General features: G+C 41.4%; 2 protein-coding genes across 7 annotated transcripts in view; one reads left to right on the forward strand and one right to left on the reverse strand.

The window, feature by feature from the left end:
* Positions 1–5,456: 5,456 nt before the first annotated feature.
* On the reverse strand, positions 5,457–18,496 carry FAM72A (family with sequence similarity 72 member A). 2 transcript variants are annotated; one of them, XM_005891656.3, is made up of 4 exons: positions 17,185–18,477; positions 14,874–14,951; positions 11,471–11,595; positions 5,461–6,621 (listed from the first exon to the last, which is right to left on the reverse strand). In XM_005891656.3, the coding sequence occupies exons 1-4, from the start codon at positions 17,334–17,336 to the stop codon at positions 6,527–6,529; spliced, it is 450 nt and encodes a 149-aa protein (XP_005891718.1). In that variant the 5' UTR covers positions 17,337–18,477; the 3' UTR covers positions 5,461–6,526. The 2 variants fall into 2 exon arrangements, with proteins under 2 accessions (XP_070240522.1, XP_005891718.1); XM_070384421.1 differs by lacking the exon at positions 11,471–11,595 and having other exon boundaries at positions 5,457–6,621; positions 17,185–18,496.
* Positions 18,497–18,780: 284 nt separating this feature from the next.
* The window catches only part of SRGAP2 (SLIT-ROBO Rho GTPase activating protein 2), a 254,526-nt gene continuing 252,895 nt past the window's right edge, over positions 18,781–20,411 (forward strand). For 4 of the 5 annotated variants that reach the window (XM_005891655.3, XM_070384585.1, XM_070384587.1 and 1 more), the window contains exon 1: positions 18,781–18,937. The gene's annotated coding sequence lies outside the window, so the exon portion shown is untranslated. Of the gene's footprint in view, positions 18,938–19,224; positions 19,515–20,411 lie in introns of those variants that run through there. The other variant, XM_070384584.1, reaches the window with a different exon arrangement.

Below are 20,411 nucleotides of genomic sequence, written 5' to 3' on the forward strand. Positions count from 1 at the left end.
TAAGACAAGGCAATGTTCCAGTCTCTGAGAATATTTTTCTCCAAAAAACATTTTTTAAAATACCACTGAACAGCCTGGAAATCCACCCCCACATGAGCAATCTCCAGAAAGCTTTTCAGGTGTCACAGCCATAATAGCAGGTGGTTCCTTTGGGTAGAAAAATTATGGCAAGGATAAGAGATAGAAAGCAAACTGTTTTGATATTCTGGGTACAGTTTTCTCCAAGTGAATCATTCCCATATGCCTACTCTTACCATGGGCTCCTTTCCAAATGGAGTAGGTTGTGTGAATGGAGGTGTAGATATGCATTCTGGTGGGCAAACTTCAAAGGTACCCATATTTGGCAAATCCAATTAATCTTTAGATATTTGTCAATCCACTCTTCTACAAGTCTCAAAAGGCAAATTTTGACTATGGATCTGATACCTGTTTTTGCTCCTCTCATAATAAATACTTAATCTTGTTATGAAGATCCAATAGTGCTCATCTGAGGCAAGACTGCTTCTGAAATTCCATATAAAAAGATTTTAAATGCAAGCATGTAAGAAACAGTGAGACCAGAACAATTTGCAAAAGGTGGTCATTTAATTCACTTTTCTATTATGAAATATTTGAGACATAAAAAAGTTTAGAGACCAAGTATTTACTCTCTAGTGGTATTTTGTTGCTTGTAAGATAAAAATCTGGATTAATGAAAAAGACTTTGTTTCCAGATTAGAAATGCTGGAAATTAACAGTTTTGCCTAGGTTTTTTTTTTTTTTTTTTTTTCCTTTCTCTCTAATATGTAAAATTAGCATTCTTATCATTTACAGGCATACCAAGTCTCCCATCTAACTTAAATCAAAAACCTATTAAGGGAAAGAAGATTTCTGATGGAAAGCTTGACTTTACTCAGATGGAAGACAACCACATTAAAAAACAAAAGGGAGCCATAGTCATTCAGCTAACCTATTCTGGCTTTTCCCAAATCTCAGAGTGGTGTCATTTGCTATCTGTGTGACATTGGGCAGGTTCTTCGATGTCTTCACACCTCAGTTTCCTGAACTGTACCGTGAAGATCCTCTACCTCTTAGGGTTGCTACGTGTCAAACCCTTAGAATGGTGCTTGGTGTACAGTAAATCCTTCAGTTCAGTCGCTCAGTCATGTCCGACTCTTTGCGACCCCATGAATCGCAGCACGCCAGGCCTCCCTGTCCATCACCAACTCCCGGAGTTCACCCAGACTCACGTTCGAGTCCATGATGCCATCCAGCCATCTCATCCTCTGTCGTCTCCTTCTCTCCTCTGTCCCCAATCCCTCCCAGACTCAGAGTCTTTTCCAATGAGTCAACTCTTCGCATGAGGTGGCCAAAGCACTGGAGTTTCAGCTTCAGCATCATTCCTTCCAAAGAAATCCCAGGGCTGATCTCCTTCAGAATGGACTGGTTGGATCTCCTTGCAGTCCCAGGGACTCTCAAGAGTCTTCTCCAACACCACAGTTCAAAAGCATCAATTCTTCGGCGCTCAGCCTTCTTCACAGTCCAACTCTCACATCCATACATGACCACTGGAAAAACCATAGCCTTGACTAGACAGACCTTTGTTGGCAAAGTAATGTCTCTACTTTTGAATACGCTATCTAGGTTGGTCATAACTTTCCTTCCAAGGAGTAAGCGTCTTTTAATTTCATGGCCGCAGTCACCATCTACGGTGATCTTAGAGCCCAAAAAAATAAAGTCTGACACTGTTTCCACTGTTTCCCCATCTATCTCCCATTAAGTGATGGGACCGAATGCCATGATCTTTGTTTTCTGAATGTTGAGCTTTAAGCCAACTTATTCACTCTCCTCTTTCACCTTCATCAAGAGGCTTTTTAGTTCCTCTTCGCTTTCTGCCATAAGGGTGGTGTCATCTGCATATCTGAGGTTATTGATATTTCTCCCAGCAATCCTTAATAAATGTTAATTCAGTTTCCTCTTTTCCTCAACAAAATGTTAGCTCCGCATGAGAGCAGAGATTTTGCCTGATTTCATTCTGGATTCTCAGTTTCTATTTTGCCCACAGTAGGTGCTCAATAAATATTTGTTGGATGGACTAACTAATGAAAGTAGCTAGGTTTTGAGGCTAAAAGTGAAAGAGAATTTGTCCTAAGTTTCATAGCTAGTGAGGGAAAAACAGACCTCAGGTTTAAGGCAGGTTAGGGAGGTAGGAAAGAATCCAAAACTAAGATGAGCAGATCAAGATTCTAATTTAAATTCTTCTAACTCTCCGGGTGTTGAGACCAAGGTTTTCTTTCCTGATTTCTAAAATGTAACTCCCAATTATCCTGAGGATTACATTAAACTGTGTGTGAATGCTCACAGTAAAATATAAAGGGATATACAACACAGATATTATTAATTTTTATCTCAGTAAGTTTGTCCATTGGATGATAATCAAATGATTCTATGAGAGAATCTTGGAAGAAAGAATCTTTAGCTAAGATTTAAGTACTAAAAATATTCAACCCCAGAGGTACCACAGACATAGACTAATTTTTTCCATCTGTGCAGTTTAGGGTAGATTTGGCATACACTCAATACCAGGCAAGAAAGAAACTATGGTTTAGGCTGCTTTTAAAGTAAAAAAAAAAAAAAAAAAGGCAGAAAAAGAAACTATTTCCTTTTATAAGCATGAATGTTAGAATAGAGAAAGCCTTCATCGAGCAATTCCTCGCTGAAGCAAGACTGTTTGATCAATGTGCTCTCCTAAGTTTTCCCACTCCCCATTTTTGTTGTAAATAATAGTTGTTTTGTATATCATGATTTATGTATTATGATCACTTCCCCTTCACCAAAGAAAAGTAATATAGGCTATTCTTTATCAGCCACATGTGACTCAGAGGTCAAATGAGCAGTTCTTTGTAAGGTAGACTTCTTAGATTAGCAGTATTTAAAGACCTGGTTTCTAGAATTAGGGATTACTCAAAACATTATGGCTTTAAGATTAGGCCCCACCCAAGATGCATCACCAGAACCTGGTTTTGAGTTTGAGAAACTGACTTGAGAAAAAAGATAAAGGAACAACAACAACAACAAAAGTCATAGTGGGTGAGCTGATGACTCACTGCCCCTTCCTTGAACTTCAAGAATGACAAGATAGGAGACCATAGGGTAATGAAGCTTCCAAGGATGACAAGATGGAAGAGGGAAGAAAGGCAGTGTCCCACTGCAGACCAGATGTTTCAAGAAAGAGAGGAAATTCAGGGCTTAAAGATTTATATATGTTCTAAGACATTCTAAGGCAACACATATAATTTCCACGGTCAAGTTGTTAAGTGTATCAAAAAAAGGATACTAGGAACTGACTCTGTGTTACCCTATGGACTCTAGCCTGCCAGGCTCCTCGGTTCATGGAATTCTCCAGGCAAGAATACTAGAGTGGATTGCCATGCCCTTCTCCAGGGGATCTTCCCGACCCAGGAAGGTGGTTTTTCCAGTAGTCATGTATGGATGTGAGAGTTGGACCATAAAGAAAGCTGAGCGCCTAAGAACTGATGCTTCTGAACTGTGGTGTTGGAGAAGACTCTCAAGAGTCCCTTGGACTGCAAAGAGATCAAACCAGTCCATCCTAAAGAAAATCAGTCCTGAATATTCATTGGAAGGACTGATGCTGAAGCTCCAATACTTTGGCCACCGGATGCAAAGAACTGACATATTGGAAAAGACCCTGATGCTGGGCAAGACTGAAGGTAGAAGGAGAAGGGGATGATAGAGGATGAGATGGTTGGATGGCATAGCCGACTCTATGGACATGAGTTTGAGTAAACTCCGGGAGTTGGTGATGGACAGGGAAGCCTGGCTGCAGTCTACGGGGCCGCAGAGTCAGACACAACTGAAAGACTGAACTGACAACTCTTGGAAGGCATAGGGAACCACTTATAGTTTAGCAAATAAACCAGATACTCTTAAACTCCAGCCCATTGATTGATACTGCTCTCTGCCCAGAACTCATCCTAGCTGGCAAGCCCCAAATGGGCTTCAAAGCCTGGCTCAAGTGGTTTTTTCTCTGTATGTTTCTTAACTTCTATTCTCTCCTACTACTCGGAATGATTATTCTTTTGTTTATGGAGTCATTGAAATTTAAGCATCCCATTCATTAAGTAGATTCATAAGGTTCTACCCTTTCTCAAACTTACTGAATACTCCACAGGGGTATAGGTGAGCCTGTCATTGTGCAATTCTTGGCACACCATATGAGTACAATACAGGTTTGTTGAATTGATTCAAATATTATTAACAGAAGAGGACCAAAGTGTAAACAAATTTTCTAGGCCTGGGAATTATGTTAGGTCTGGAAAGTGTATGGGATATCTACATATGAGATTCAGCTTTTCAGTCTTAGCAGAGAGCATGTAATTTACTCTTATTTTTAAAAAGTGTCATGAATGTATTTCTCTATATAAAACATTATTAATTCACTTTTGGCTTAGAACTGGCCCTCCCATAACCCAGTTAGCCAAAAGGTAGCTGACTAATTTGAAATCCTCTCCAGCTGGAGTGGAAATGCATTTGGGTTTTGCTTCAATCAGTGAAACTCTGTCTTGCTTTGCTTTTCAAACAGCCTCTCAGTCAACCATAGCCTTTGAAGGCATGAGCAGAAGGGAAGCCAGATGAGCTCTGTTGAATTCTAAAGTTGCCACATTTTCAGCTCTAGCATTAAACTTTTCTTCTCTAATTAAACAAATTAACTAAAGTAGTATATAACATAGTATCAGTTTACTTTTTTATCTTATCCATTATGCCACCTTGCTCCTGAAATTCTTTAAGAGACGTTTGGTTAAACGAAAAATAAAACAAAACACCAAATTGTTCCACACTCATCTCTTTGGTTCTTTTGGTGAACTTCTGTCAATGCTGATGGTCAGGGTGGAAGAATTTTGGAAAAGTTTTCCAGTGCTAGTAACAGCATTTCTTGAAGCATCTTTTCTCTTTATATAGCAAATGATTAAGCAGTGCCACAGGTCAGTTTTACCCTAAGACCCAGTGAGTTTTTTCAGCCTTGATCAGTCACTAGGCCCTCACCTAGGGCACAAAAAAGGTAGATGTTACCCAGCATGTGTCCCAGCTAAATCAAATCATAGCTGATTCACGTCTGAAGGGGCTCAGAGGGAACAGCATGAAGATTAAGAACGGGAGCTCTGGAGTCAGTCTGCTGTCTGCGTTTGAATCTGGCCACACCTCTGGCTGGTTATGTGACCTTAGACAAGCTTCTTAACTTCTCTATGTCTCACCTGTCTTATCAGTAGAAAAGAAATAATAATGGTAAGTGAATTAAATGTGTAAAGCACTTACATGGTCAGCATGCAATAAATGTTACCTCATATTAAATACTTTATGTTTTTAGGCTACAATAAGAAATATTTTTCTATATATTTTTATTTAAGAAATGTGGATAAAATTGGAAAATTAAAACAAGGCTGGACATTTTTAGAACAAAACTTTATTTACAAAATCATAACTTGGTCTGTTTCGGTATCACTACTGACAAAATGCCTTTGGTTGAAATATAAGTTAAGATGACAGACTGATTTTAGCAGTTCATAAAACAAGATACCAGCACTATCCCATTTTCCTATTCCTGTGTGCCTATGAATACAGTTAAACAAAACAAAATTTAAAAAACCTTTATAATGTACAATGGCTTCAGCAAACCACTTCTTTAATTTTGTTTTCTATTTAAGTGTTGGGACTGAGACACCTAATCTAAAATTTTCTATTTACAGAGAAAGCTCTAGAGAATGGGATAACTTAAAGATGGAGGTTAAAAGGCTTTCACAATACAATATCCATATGACTTTATAAGAATGTAAATAAATAATATTAGTAAACAGTACATATTGAAAATCTTCTGACAAATTCATTTATCCAGCATCATGCTGAGGAATCAAGAGGATTTCTCCATACATTTTAGAGTTTTATTTGCTGATTCACAGTCTTGCTCCATATTAACATAGTTATTGCCAATATAACATGTGATAACCAGTACCCATGGAAACCAAATTTTTATTTTTAAAAATTCTCTGCTAAGCTTTACTTCCCAGCTGTGCTTCATATATATATACATGCTTATCTGCATGGACTATGCATGGATATAAGCATGGTGGTAAACGTGTGGGTATTTAACGTCCCTTATTCAGGAATGTAAAATTAATGGCATCTGACATCTAACTGTAAGAAAAACTCGCCCAGATTGGAAGATAGCAGAACAACATGTAAAAGATTCTTCTACTTGAATTTAAGAATACATCTATACTGGGAAGAGGGGTGGAGAGACAAAGGGTAGAAGTAGAAGCAGATGTAGAAGAAAAGAACTATATTGGTTCAATAAACTCAGGTAATTAATTTGAGACAACAAATAAATAAATCAACAAATGCTCCATTTTTGTCTTCTGAAAAAAGAAATCATTGACAAATCCTTACTAACAATTTTTAAATTGGTCCATTAATATATTTTTTACAAAAGAAAAAGTTATAATATTACATATTGAATATATCATAATTGTAGTCATCTAATACACTCCTCCGCTGAGATATCTAACATGTCTTCATCTGTATTCTCTTCTACCTCTGGCAAGTTGCCCCAAAGTAGGAAATTTACACCTGAAAACAAAAGGTCACAAAATTATTTTGTGCTGACTACTGTCACAACTCAGAACAAGATATACAAAACCTTTTATGTTAACATTCTTATATGAAATCATAGTGTTAGCAGTTAAGAGAAAAGCTAATAAAAAATGAACTGCAAATAACATGATTGATACCTAGATATTAAAACTATCTAACATCTAGAACATAACCATTCTTTAAACTCTTTTAATTAAGGGCTTCAATTCTAGAATCTTGGAACTCAAAACGATCTCAGGAGTTGATTTACTCAAACCTTGCCTCCAGCTACATTATGTCATAATCACTCTACACTGATAATTTTCAAATCTATTTTAACGATTTTTAAGAATGGAAATCTCATAAGATCTTTTTAGATTAAATATCTCTTTGGAGGAAGCACGGAAAGACTTGAATAAGTTTCCCCATCTCCTCAACAAGGATGGAGCTGCTGGTGCCTTTCTTCTGGTTAAAAAAAGTAGGGTTTTGGAGCCAGTTATAATATGAACTAGGCTGCCCTGGTGGCTTAGGTGGTAAAGAATCCACCTGTAATGCTTGGTCTCAAACCCTAGGTTGGGAAGATCCCTGGAGAAGGGAATGGCTACCCACTTCAGTATTCTTACCTGGAGAATTGCAAGGACAGAGGAGCCTCGTGAGCTACAGTTCATGGGGCCGCAAAGAGTCAGATACGATCAAGTGACTAAACACACACACACACACACACACACACACACACACACACATTGTATTATAACTTGAAAGCACTAAGTTGAAAAAAACTACTATTATTAACTGACATCATGGAGAGCCAATAAGAAAGCAAATCTCAACTGTCCAGTTGTCAGTATGGACACAGGGAGGACTCAGCAACTCTGCATATCCACACTACACAGTGGGCTTCCCTGGTGGCTCAGGTGGTAAAGAATACGCCTGCAAAGCAGGAGACCCAGGTTTGATCCCTGGGGTGAGAAAATACCCTGGAGAAGGGAATGGCAACCCACTCCAGTATTCTTGCCTAGGAAATCCCAATGGACAGAGTCCTAGTGGGCTATACAGTTCATGAGGTGACAGAGTCAGACACAACTTAGTGAGTAACACTTTGACACTGACTTGAGATAGTGGCCACATGGTGGAATGGAATAAGCCAGGGTTTGGAGATTTGGTTTCAATCCAGTTTCCACCACTAACAGTATAATGGATGTGTTTACTACTTTAACTACAAATGTATATAACCATAGGCAATATACATTATTATTTTGTGTATCTAAATTTTTACATTATAGTATTATATGTATCTCTTCTAATTTGCTTTTTTCTTTCAATATTATGTTTTTGAGATCTGCCTATGTCCATATGTGTAGATTTAGCTTATTTAGCTCATTTCTTTTTATTTCTGTTGGACATTCCATTGTATGAATTAAAAAAAAATACAATCTTAAATTTAGCCCATCACTCATCCTTTTCTCTAACCGTCCATTTTGCACAGGTGCCCAAGGAGACACGCACAAAGATGTGCACCGCTACATGGTTAAACAGTGAAAACAATTAACTGTCTCTCTTGGCTGAGATACTGGAACTTAACCAGGCAAGAAATTAGCATCTACTTGATGCATAATGATGTCTATCATATTATTTTATATAATTTTTGTATGTATGAATCATTTACAATAAAAGCACTTCTTTTCCCCCAAGAATGAATGACGTTTTGCTTTTGAACAGATGACAGGATAGTAAGGAATCTCTAGGCTGAAATCTAAGGGACAATTAGAATGCATAAAGGTAAATGGAGAGCTGAACACAACCTATGTTTGAGGGCATTTGCCAATTCCAGGGAATTTGAACTGAGGTCTCCCAAGCCCCTTCAAGAGAGTCTCAGGAAATCAGGTCTACACGTGAAGGCTAACCTAGAACATAGACTTCCTGAGGCCCTTTCAGTCTAAACATTCTAGAATTTTATAAAGCTTGTGTACAGATTCCTTTGATGTTGCTGATTCAGGTGATTCAAGGACAGTCGCAATGCCATGAGCAATTCTGTTTTATATGAAGCATCTAGAAAAATCTTCCTTCAAATCATAATATTAGGGTTACAGAGGAGAAGTTTGATATTCTTGGAGTCAATACTCAGAGACATGAGTGGCTCGGCACAATTAGTTCAAAGGAGAAAAAAAATAAACTGAGAGACTGGATCTGACAGAAGCAGCACCTTCCTTTCTCTGTTAACAAGGAGGAAGGAAATCCTGTGATACATCTGTTTCTCATGGATTAGATTCAATGCAAATGGAAAAATGCTGGGCTTTTCTCTTTGAAAAATTGACCAATATTAAAAAGTAAATCAAAACTGAAAAACCTCCACCCCATGTTTTGAATTCTATGAAGCAGGAAAAACAGTATCAAAGCAGAAACTTCCTTTAATATGTTCCATGAGCAACACAAACGTAAAACTGGAGGCCTAAATTAGGAGCCTATATCTCACTTAGGGGAGTTCAGAGAAGTCTTCGCTCAAAAATGGCCTTCTTAACATTCTAGAGCCTTAAATTAAGGCCTCCAAATGATGGGTTGAGAGTCACAAATGAAAGTCAGGTGATTTTTTTTTTTTTAAAAAGAGTCTATCAAAACCCAAGCATAATTGAAAGGTTTAAAGACCCTAACAACCCAGCTAACAACTCAAGATCTCGTAGTCTGTGAAGGCAAATCATACTTAAAAAAAGAAAAAAAAAAAGAATATAAGTTCTGAAGGAAACTAAAACATACATTTAAAAACCTGAGAATGTTAGTGCCAAATTAGATTGTCACATTATTTAAACTTTTTCTGTAAACTAAAGTTCTATAAACTTTAGTTCCCACTAAAAAAAGTCTCACTAAAAGTCACCTTGGTGTGTTAAGCAGGTATTAGACACTGAGAACATGTGTCCTATAGCAAAACTGACAGGTTGCAGACAATATAAAATGTATTATGTAGATATGCTTTAAGAATTTGTTGTATATTTTTCTACTAAATAATCAGTTCAACATATTGGTATTAAATATTTTCCTTGACTAAACTTTCATCATAATTTATTAATATAGATGTCAAAATGTCTGTTTTTATCCTGAAGTAACATCACCAAACACAGTTCACCTAGTTATCCTTCCCCCCAGCTCCCAGTGACCCTAGCCTCTTCCCTTTTCTTAAACACACACACCCATACATACAATTGGCTGACAAATCTAAATTATTCCAAAATTTTCTGGAGCCATATTATATATCAAAGCAGCAATTTAGAGCAATTAAAATATTAATTTTAAAAGACCAAGAAATCCAGCCAAGTTTGATGTTCTTAAATATGATGTTGAAAACAGAAATGCAAAGAAAGGCAATGCCAAAGAATGCTCAAACTACCGCACAATTGCACTCATCTCACACGCTAGTAAAGTAATGCTCAAAATTCTCCAAGCCAGGCTTTAGCAATATGTGAACTTTCAGATGTTCAGGGTGGTTTTAGAAAAGGCAGAGGAACCAGAGATCAAATTGCCAACATCTGCTGGATCATCGAAAAAGCAAGAGAGTTCCAGAAAAACATCTATTTCTGCTTTATTGACTATGCTAAAGCCTTTGACTGTGTGGATCACAATAAACTGTGGAAAATTCTGAAAGAGATGGGAATACCAGACCACCTGATTTGCCTCTTGAGAAATTTGTATGCAGGTCAGGAAGCAACAGTTAGAACTGGACATGGAACAATAGACTGGTTCCAATTAGGAAAAGGAGTATGTCAAAGCTGTATATTGTCACTCTACTTATTTAACTTATATGCAGAGTACATCATGAGAAACACTGGGCTGGAGCAAGATTGCCGGGAGAAATATCAATAACCTCAGATATGCAGATGACACCACCCTTATGGCAGAAAGTGAAGAAGAACTAAAGAGCCTCTTGATGAAAGTGAAAGAGGAGAGTGAAAAAGTTGGCTTTAAGCTCAACATCCAGAAAACTAAGATCACGGCATTTGGTCCCATCACTTCATGGCAAATAGATGGGGAAACAGTGAAAACAGTGGCTGACTTTATTTTTCTGGGCTCCAAAATTACTGAAGATGGTGACTGCAGCCATGAAATTAAAAGACGCTTGCTCCTTGGAAAGAAAGTTATGACCAACCTAGATAGCATATTGAAAAGCAGAGACATTACTTTGCCAACAGAGGTCTGTCCAGTCAAGGCTATGGTTTTTCCTGTGGTCATGTATGGATGTGAGAGTTGGACTATAAAGAAAGCTGAGTGCAGAAGAATTGATGCTTTTGAACTGTGGTGTTAGAGAAGACTCTTGAGAGTTCCTTGGACTGCAAGGAGATCCAACCAGTCCATCCTAAAGGAGATCAGTCCTGGGTGTTCATTGGAAGGATTGATGTTGAAACTGAAACTCCAATACTTCAGCCACCTGATGCGAAGAGCTGACTCATTAGAAAAGACCCTGATGCTCAGAAAGATTGAGAGCAGGAGGAGGGGATGACAGAGGATGAGATGGATGGATTGTGTCACCAACTCAATGGACATGGGTTTGGGTACACCCTGGGAGTTGGTGATGGACAGGGAGGGCTGGCATGCTGCAGTTCAAGGGGTCGCAAAGAGTCAGACACAACTGGGCGACTGAACTGAACTGAACTGAAATATGATCTTGAAAACAGAAATGCAATGAGTTCTGGCTAGTATTTGTTTCTGTAAGTAAATGTTTGGGATAAAATTTTCGAAGTTCTACTCTAGTGGATACAACCCAGGTGAGAAAGTCTCAGATGGGATCCTGAAATGATCTATGGAGAGGTTCACTCAAATATTGATAGACAAATGTTACAGGAATTAAATTGTTTCTTACCAGTAGAGTCTAGTCTGTTAATACCATAAACTGCCTGGCTGTGAAACATCCAGAAGTGTCCGTTGTTGCAGGAAAGAAGGCAGGAACAACATGGAACAATCACGTGATAACCTACAATGTTCCCACTAAAAAGGAAAGTATATATTATTATATACAAGGTAATATCCGACCAGGCAAACCTTTTAATGTGCTAATGTAAATAGACAGACCATATAAAGATCTCATTTCCTCCTAACAACCTCGTTTTCTGGGATCTTTGGGATGGGAGTTACTGTAATAATAGTTAAGAGTTCTACTGTCAAATGGGAAAAGAGTCTTTAATGAAATAATAGTAACATATTCTCAATTTCTTTGTTAGTATTGTTTTATGCATTGTCCCTTCAGAAGTTAGTTTCTAGTTGCCCTAAGCTTGTGATTAGTCCAAAATTGATGGGCTGTACAGACAAAATACATTAAATAAACCCTGATGTGTGGATAAAAGGTTTGTGCTCTCCCCAGGACTATGGTAAATTGGGTTCTTATATGTTCCCGCTCCATGCCAGCACCTAAAAACTGTTTCAACAGATGGAGGAGTAGGAAGACAGCATGAGCCCATGAAAACTGAACACAAGCTGGCTGCTCTAATTTTAGTCTCAGTGTTTTTGAAGGAATTCAGAAATGAAGCAAATCCACAGCTCCTAGAGAAAGTCTCAAAAGTTTTTACTGTCTCCAGGGTTATCCTTCTTATTAGAAACACCTCACTCTTCCATAGGTTTTTCTTCCCTATCTGATCACTTTAAATAGACTGAATATACAGGGAACATTTTAGCTAGCACTGTTTTGTTTTTTAAATGACAACATGAACTGCTTATACCTTGAGTTGTAAAAATTCCTATTACAGCTGTTCCCACCCTATGAAATGTGAGTCAGTCATTTTTGTGACGCCCTATAAAACTACTGTAAAAGGTACCAGTCCACCTAAAACATATTCTAATCATAATCTTCTTGAAAGGCAAACGAATGAAAGCAAAAGTTGTTCTTGCATTAGACTGACAGTTATTTGTAAGGCTATATTACAAGAATAAATTCTACAGTTTTAATTACCACCCATATTCATTCATTCATCCACTCATACCGCTAATATTTACAGAGCATCTACTATGTGTCAGGTACTGTTCTAGGTGCTAGGAATAAAGCCCTTGTGTTCATGGAGCTAACATTCTTGTAGGTACACCTCAGATCATTTTGCTCCCTTATTAAAACTCCTTCAATGGCTTTCCATTGGCCAAAAATGAAAACCCAAAGACCTTTCCTACCAAAGTTTGAAAGTGAAAGTGAAAATTGCTCGGTTGTGCCGACTCTTTGGGACCCCATGGACTATACGGTCCATGGAATTCTCCAGGCCAGAATACTGGAGTGGGTAACCTTTCCCTCCCCCAGGGGATCTTCCCAATCCAGGGATCGAACCCAGGTCTCCTTCATTGCAGGCAGATTCTTTAGCAGCTGAGCCACAAGGGAAGCCCAAGAATACTGGAGTGGGTAGCCTATCCCTTCTCCAAACCAGAGTGTAGATCTGTGCTATCCAAAATGTGACGACTGAGCACTTGAATTGGCTAGCCTGAACTGAAATGCGCTGGAAGTATAAAAAGTAAACTTGATTTCAAAGACTAAGAATAAAAAATAAGAATGTAAAAATATTTCATTAATAATTTTTCATGTTAGTTACATATTGAAATGATAATACTTGGATAATGGATATTTAGGTTAAGTAAAATATCCAATAAAATTAATTTCAGGACTTCCTTGGTAGTCTAGTGCTTAAGAATCCACCTGCTAATGCAGGGGACACGGGTTTGATCCCTGGTCTAGAAGACTTCACATGCTGTGGAGCAGCTAAGCTGTGTGCTGCAAGTACTAGGCCATGCTCTAGAGCTCACACGCCGTAGCTCCTAGCCTGCGTTCTAGGGCTCACGGGCCCCAGATGCTGAGCCTGAGTGCTAACACTACTGAAGTCAGTGTGCCTCAGAGCCTGTGCTCCACAGCAAGAGACGCCACCACAATGAGAAGCCTGCACACCACAACTAGAGAGTAGCCCCTCTCGCTGTAGCTAAAGAAAGCCCGTGTGCAGCAATGAAGGCCCAGTGCAGCCAAACATAAATTAAAAACAATAAAATGGTTTAAAAATAAATTTCATTTGTTTTTATAAAAAATAAAAAGAAGTGACTTGAAATTTTTAAATTACATATGTGGCTTGCACACTTCTATTTGATGGTGTTGCTCTGGACTATCTGGATTCTGAGTACATCTCTAATCTACCCAAACTCTCTCACCTAATGTTCACAATGTCTCAGCCACACTGTCCATTGTCTTTTCTATTAGTTGATATGTTCTTCTTGCCTTGGCTGTTCCCTCTGCTTAGAACATTCTTCCTTTGGCTCCACTTAGCTCAGTTTTTAGTATTCAATTCCAATGTTAATTTCCCTGACCATGTTATCTAAAATAACTCTTACCTACTCTCTCAACCTTTATTATTCTCTATCATTTATTATTATTATTTCCTTTGGAGTACTTCCCACCCTATTCAAGATCTTATTTATTTAAATATCTTATTGATTGATTGATGGCCTTCCTACCAGAATAAAATGTTCAAAGGTCTTTGATTTTGTCTTCTTTATTGCTGGATTTCAGCCTCTAGAACAATGATGAGCACGTGGTAGGACCTCAATAGACAGTTTAAATGAATGAATGAAAGAAATTAGTCATGACCACACAAAGAGTTTGCTAATTCAAATGATCAAAATTTATAATCCAAATCCTATTTAAATGAGAAAATCTCAACTGTTTTTTCCCTAGGATTGAATCCCATAGGATTAATTATACTCAAGTCTGTTTGCCTCTCAAAAAATTATAGTAACAGCTTTCATCTGAGTTGTAATTTATAGTTTACCAAGCCTTTGAACATTCATAATTCACTTGATATTCACAACAACTCTATAGGTAAATACAAAAAATATTTTAATTTTTATCTCAAGATATCTTCTTGAGATAAAAATTAAATAAGGAAACAGAGGTTCAGAGGTTTAAGACATTTACTCAAGGTAATAAGGATAGGGCCAAGGCTCAAACCTGACTTTTATTACTGTAAATCTAAGTGTTTCCCCCACCCCCCAAACTACACTGCCATTTTCTGAAAGTTAAAGCAGGTATTTGTTAATGCACTTCGAAAAATTATAAAGTCATATACAAATGTAAAGTGAATTAAGACTCTTTTAAAAGACAGTTCTAAGTAACAAATGGTTTTTCAACTGTTCACTGCATGGGTGATAACCACTGCTTGATGCAGCCCACTGAACCTTTCTCTGTACTTCAGTGTCAACATTCATCTCCCAAACCCAGGGCTATTTGGAATATTGCCACACGTTACCATTTTAAACATGCGATGTCCTTCAGTTTACATTTGCAGATTTCAGTGAAATAGCATCTTCCAATGAAGTCCACTGCACTAGATGGAAAAGTTTAGAGATAGTCAAACGTACTTTTAAAAGAATGTTGTGAAAAACATAAAGTAAAATTTGCTATTTTAACCATTTTTAAGTGGATAGTTCATAAGTGTTAAGTGTATTCACATTTTTTTGTGCAACAAATCTACAAGCTTTTTTCATCTTGCAAAACTGAAAGTCTATACCAATTAAATAACAATTCTTCATTTCCCTCTTCCCCCAGAACCTGGCCACCACCATTCTACTTTCTGTTTCTATGAATATGACTACTTTAGATACCACAGATAAGTGGAATAATACAGTATTTGTCTTTTTGTGATTGACTTATTTTTCTTAGCATAACATCTTCAAGGTCCATCCATGTAACATGTAAGAGGCAGGATATCCTTCCTTTTAAAGGATGGATAATATTTCATTATATGCATATACCACATTTTGTTTATTCATTCATTGCTGTACATTTGGGCTGCTTCAACCTCTTGATTATTGCAAACAATAAGAACTTGAATGTGCAGATATTTCTTCTAGATCTTGCACTAAATTCTTTTGGATATATACTCAGAAGTGGGATTGTTGGATCATATGGTAAATCTGTTTTCAAGTTTTTGAGGAATTGCCATGTTATTTTCCCTAGTAGTGGCATCATTTCACATTCCTACCAACAGTGCACTAGGGTTCCAATTTTTCCATACCCTTGCCACAATATGTACTTTTGATTGTGATTTAGCATGAATTTTATAGACAGGAGCTGAAAGGGACACTAAGAGAAATTGTAAGAGAACTATAGTATATGTTGCAAGGGCAAATAAATATTTGTGAGCTCACTATAAATATGACTAACCTTCCAGTCAAAAAATCTTATGCATTCATTGGTTCACACACATCTTAGTACGTTAATCCAACACCATTGTAAGCCCTACATGGAAGAGTAGTAAAGAGAAATGACTTGGTCACATTAACAGTTCACATACGTGAGCCCTCCTTATAACTATTCTATACTTACCATAGCTAGTGCAAAGACAAATGGGTTAATAATTAAAACTGTTGTTTCTGTATGTGTTACTGAAAATAAAAAACAAAAAATCACTGAAACTTTGCAATGTAGGGTCCAGATTTATTGTCTAGTGCTTTTTCTTTTTGCAACACATACACACACAGACAGAGGTAGTTATAATAATCCATTTATCTCTATACTAAATGAGGGCCTTTAGCTTTGCCATTATGCATGACTACACTCAAACCAATGCAGACAAGATTTCAAGGGAGGAACGTTCACAGCTTTGAGTATATTTAATTTTTTAAAAAGTTTCTATCATCATCATGAAATTCATTTTAAAGTATTCTGTTTATTGGTGTGCTTCATCTGGCTCTGTGTCTAAAGAAGAGCTGTCCATGTATATTTTGGATAATTTCTCTTTTGCTTTTGTGACAAAGTTTCAATAAAGAGTAAAATCTTGAAAACCATGTATAGGCACATACATGTTGACTATAGAAAGTACCTTTTTGAGTTAGAAAAAAGTATATTTAAATCAAATAAAGTGGCTATTTTTCTAAACAGGAAGCAAATTCTTAAAGATTCTACACCCAAAAGTGGGTAGTGACTGAAAACAGAATTTAAAAGGATTTAAGTATGCAAACAAATGCATAATATCTAAAGTAGGCTTTATGGGAGACACAGATTATTTTAGGGCTGTCTCTATTTCATCCCATAAAGATCTGTATGACTTGCTCATTCAGAGTGAGGGAGATTACAAGGAAAGAGTATTGAATTAGGTGGACAACGGATCTGATTCAGCATGCCCATTGCCCCCGCCCCGAAAAAGGTAGAAAACTAGGAAATGTTTTTTGGAGTAAAAGTTTATGAATAAAAACAAAAAACTTAAATGATCTTTCTTCTCCAGCAGTACAGAGAATCTTGCTTAAATTACCTAGCCTCTCAAGTCATGGACTTGATCCAGTGAGAGGTTGGTTGGGTAGGGCCAGGGATTCAACTTAAGGGATCACATGACTATAATTGAACTAGAAACATTACATCAGGACTGACCACTCTGGTTAAACCACAGACTTTGTCCAGACAGTCTGCGCCCTTAGTTAAACTCCAAGGGGGATCATCAGACTGTTGGGAGTGGCTGGAACACCAAAATGATAACCTCCTTGTTGACTCCGAGAGGTTCAAGCCATACACTTTTCCCATTTAGTTAAAGGCTACCGCTGCCCGCCACTAGCATGACTTACTTGGTAGGAGGGATGTCTGTAGAGAAAAGGTCTATTTCAGTGTCAGCCAGCAAAACAGCCTTCATTCCCCTAGAGCTGAGCACTTGTTTACAGAATTTGCAACACAGGATGGACACGCGCCGGTCCTTGAAACTACAGCTGCTGGTAGACATGGCGTCTCGGAAGGATGAGGTGTGGGATTTTGGAGCAATACCCTCCCTAGTTTGATTCCCCCAGGCTAAAAAGCAAATTGTGAGGCCTCAAGCTTTTCTAAGCCCGAAAATTGAGAAGGATATGAGTTTTTTTCTGTTTTCCCGTTCAAGGGTAAAAGTAATATTTATTGAGTAGGAACAGAGAAGTAACAATCTTGCCTTTCTCTTTAACTTTCGGGGGGAAGGGAGAGGAGTTTGAAGTGGGAAGCAGGCAAGCTGCAAGGTGCCTCGGGGAACTTCTCTACAGTTTTCCTCTCCTATTTGAAGGATCGTCTGTTCTTTAGTTCCTTTTGCAATTCCCTTAGCTTCTCGCCGACAGGATTTTATCTACAGGTTCCTACTCAAGCCCTCTCGCTCGGAGCGCTCCGATTCCTCTCTCTCTCGGATACGGGGCTAAGGTTCCCTACCCACGTCTCCTCTGTGGAAATCTTTCTCCTCTCCTCAGGATTCAGAAACCCCCTCAGTTTTTCCCACAGGCGAGTGTGGGTATCCCTTAACCCTCCCGCCACCCTCCTCCTCTCTGCCAGTTCGCGAGACCCCGGCTTCACTTCTTTCCTGGCACAGCCCCCAGGCTTCAGCGTGCGGGGTCTCGCGTCGTTCCTCCTGCGTCTCCCTCCCCTCCGCTTTCCCTCGCGGCTCCCGCCGATCCCTCGTCTTTCCCGAGCGGCCGCTCCAGAGTGCGGGGCGCTGTCGGCAGGGCGGGGCAGAGGTCTCTTTGCGGGTTCGGTCGGCGTTGGGGGGGTCTCTGCCACCGCACACGTCGCTTTTTGCTCGCTCTTCCGCTCTCGGGCTTTCCAACCCGCTGTCAGTTTGAATCGGCCGGCGCCGTGCACCGATTGGGAGAACTAGAGTTCGCCCACGTCCCGCATTGGAAGGCTCCGGAGCCGGCCTCTGAGGCGATCTCAGTGGCCAGGAACGCCGACGCCCCGCCCCAGTAACGGTGCCTAGATAAAACTCGGCTTGCTGGTTGGCAGAGCTTGGCCCCGCCTCTGATCTCATTGGTCCGCTCGCGAGGATTCGGCTAGCCCGAGTGAGCGAACAAGGCACGCCCACCGCCCTTCTCATTGGCAGACGTTCCATAGGCCCCGCCGCGCTCTACTCTGCATTGGCTAGAATTCTCCACAACGCCCCGCCTCTCTTCCCCCGGTCCAATCGGCCGCGCCTCCCCTCAGAAGTGTGTGTTTGGCTGTTGGTTCTCTCTTAATCCCGCCCTTCCATTCTACTGTGGGGCTCGGCCGCCCGGGGAGGAGTTTAACTCTGTGACCACGCCTCGACGGTGCTAGTCACACCTCCAGGGTTTGGCCAGCTCCTCCTCCTCATTCCTGGCCTCTCGGGATCAGCTATTCCTATTGGCTGTGGGCCCCATCGGTCGATAGAAAGCGGGCGCTGATTGGCAGGAGGGTGGGCCCTGCTTCCCGGCGGGGTCCTGTGGAGTTGGCAGAGGCTCCTCGGGGGACTAAGGGGACCGATCTGCGTAGAAGCGGGTGGCGGGGACGAGAGGGGAGGAGAGCTCCTAGTGGGAAGCGGAGCCGGGGGCGCAGGACCCGTCGCGTCAGAGCCAGGTAAAGGCTCCGTCCCTCTCCCTTTTCTTCTCGCCCGCCGCGGGACTGGAGCCCGGACTGGACAGACCGGGCGGCAGAGGCGGGAAGGAGAGGGCGCGGATGAGGCTCTCGGCATCGCCCTCGCGCTGCCGCCCGGAACCCCTCAGCCCCCCTCCCTCCGGACCCACTCCCCGTCTCCCGGTGCAGCCCACAGTGCTTCTTTAGGGCTGCGTCTCCGCCCTTCACCGTCCTGCCCGGGACCCTGCCTTGGCTCTCGCGCCGCGGCGCGAGCTCCCAGGCCCCTCCTCCAAAACCCCTGCACACGGGCAGCCTCGGTGCACCTTTGGGCAGGCGTCGTTGGCATCATCCGTGACCAACGACTGCCCTCTGCCTCTGTCTCCAAGCCCTGGCGGAGAGCCCAGTCACAGCCCTGGACCCAGAAAGACGGGTGTTCCGCGCTGTTTCCGGGGCTCTTCTCCGGCCTCAGCCCCGGCCCGCCCGGAACGGGCCCCTCTTCACGCACTCGCCTTCTCGGACCTGCCTCTGCGTCCCCAGAGTTGCTAACATCGTAGCGCCGCCCGTACCACTGCGGCCCACGGTAGTCTCTTAACTCCCCCCTCACCCCCAAGGTAGCCCTTCCTCTGCCCGCTCCCCGCCTATCAAGCATGTGCAGAAGCTCCACTCATCCCCCGTTCGCGTGCAGTCTTCGGACCCCACCTCTCACACCCCCTCCTCCCCCTGCTTCCTGCCCGTCTGAAGCACCACGCCGCCGCTCCGGCTCCCTGCTCCTCCCTCGCTGCGGCCCTTTCTCCAGGCGCGGGAAGTGGGAGACTCCCGGCGCGGAAGGGGAAAGGGGCGGCCAAAGAGGGAGGGTCGCCGCCGCGGCGCGTCCCGGAGCGAGACGCGCCGCTCTGCACTCGCGTCCTCGTCTCTCCCGCCTCCTGGGCCTGGGTCCGAGCGGAATCTCCTCGGGGACCTCCTGGTGCCAGGAGTCGGGGCCGCGAACCTCAAAGACCTCCCCCCGCCCCCACCCCCCAGCCTGGGATTGGGTGCGGTGTCTGGGATCTCTAAGCTTGGGTGATCAATTGGGGGTGGCATTTAGAGTCGCCGTGGTCCCTGACTTGGGAGAGGCGGTGGCTGCTTTCCGCACCCCCCGCCCCCGCCCTGCCTTCCCGGTTTTCCAGACTCAGACCCTAGCCTCTAACCCGTTTCCTGCTTCTGCCGACCACATTGTTTTCCTGGATGTGTCCCACACCGAGCAGCCTTTTTTTTTTTTTTTCCTGCAGATCACTCCCCCAACCCCCGACACTCCACCCCCCCCCGCCACCCCACCAACCCAACATTTTGCTGCCAAGAGAAGCTAGTAACCAAAACAAAACAACTGGCAGGAGGGGCGGAGGGGAAGAAAAGTTGTGCCCGGGTGACTTGTCCCTTCCCGGCTTTGATCCCCTTTGAAGTCCAGGCAGTTGCCCCCGCCCGGGATCGGGGGCCGCGT

This window comes from Bos mutus, chromosome 16 (assembly GCF_027580195.1).
Source record: "Bos mutus isolate GX-2022 chromosome 16, NWIPB_WYAK_1.1, whole genome shotgun sequence".
Taxonomy (NCBI): Eukaryota; Metazoa; Chordata; class Mammalia; order Artiodactyla; family Bovidae; genus Bos; species Bos mutus.

What these genes read in the sequence shown, in the direction of transcription:
- FAM72A (XM_005891656.3), bottom strand. Translation starts at nt 17,336, where the DNA reads ATGTCTACCAGCAGCTGTAGTTTCAAGGACCGGCGCGTGTCCATCCTG. An exon ending in ACAGACATCCCTCCTACCAA is followed by an intron (nt 14,952 to 17,184) that starts GTAAGTCATGCT and finishes TTTTCCATCTAG; the next exon opens with TGCAGTGGACTTCATTGGAA. An exon ending in GACATCGCATGTTTAAAATG is followed by an intron (nt 11,596 to 14,873) that starts GTAACGTGTGGC and finishes TTTCCTTTTTAG; the next exon opens with TGGGAACATTGTAGGTTATC.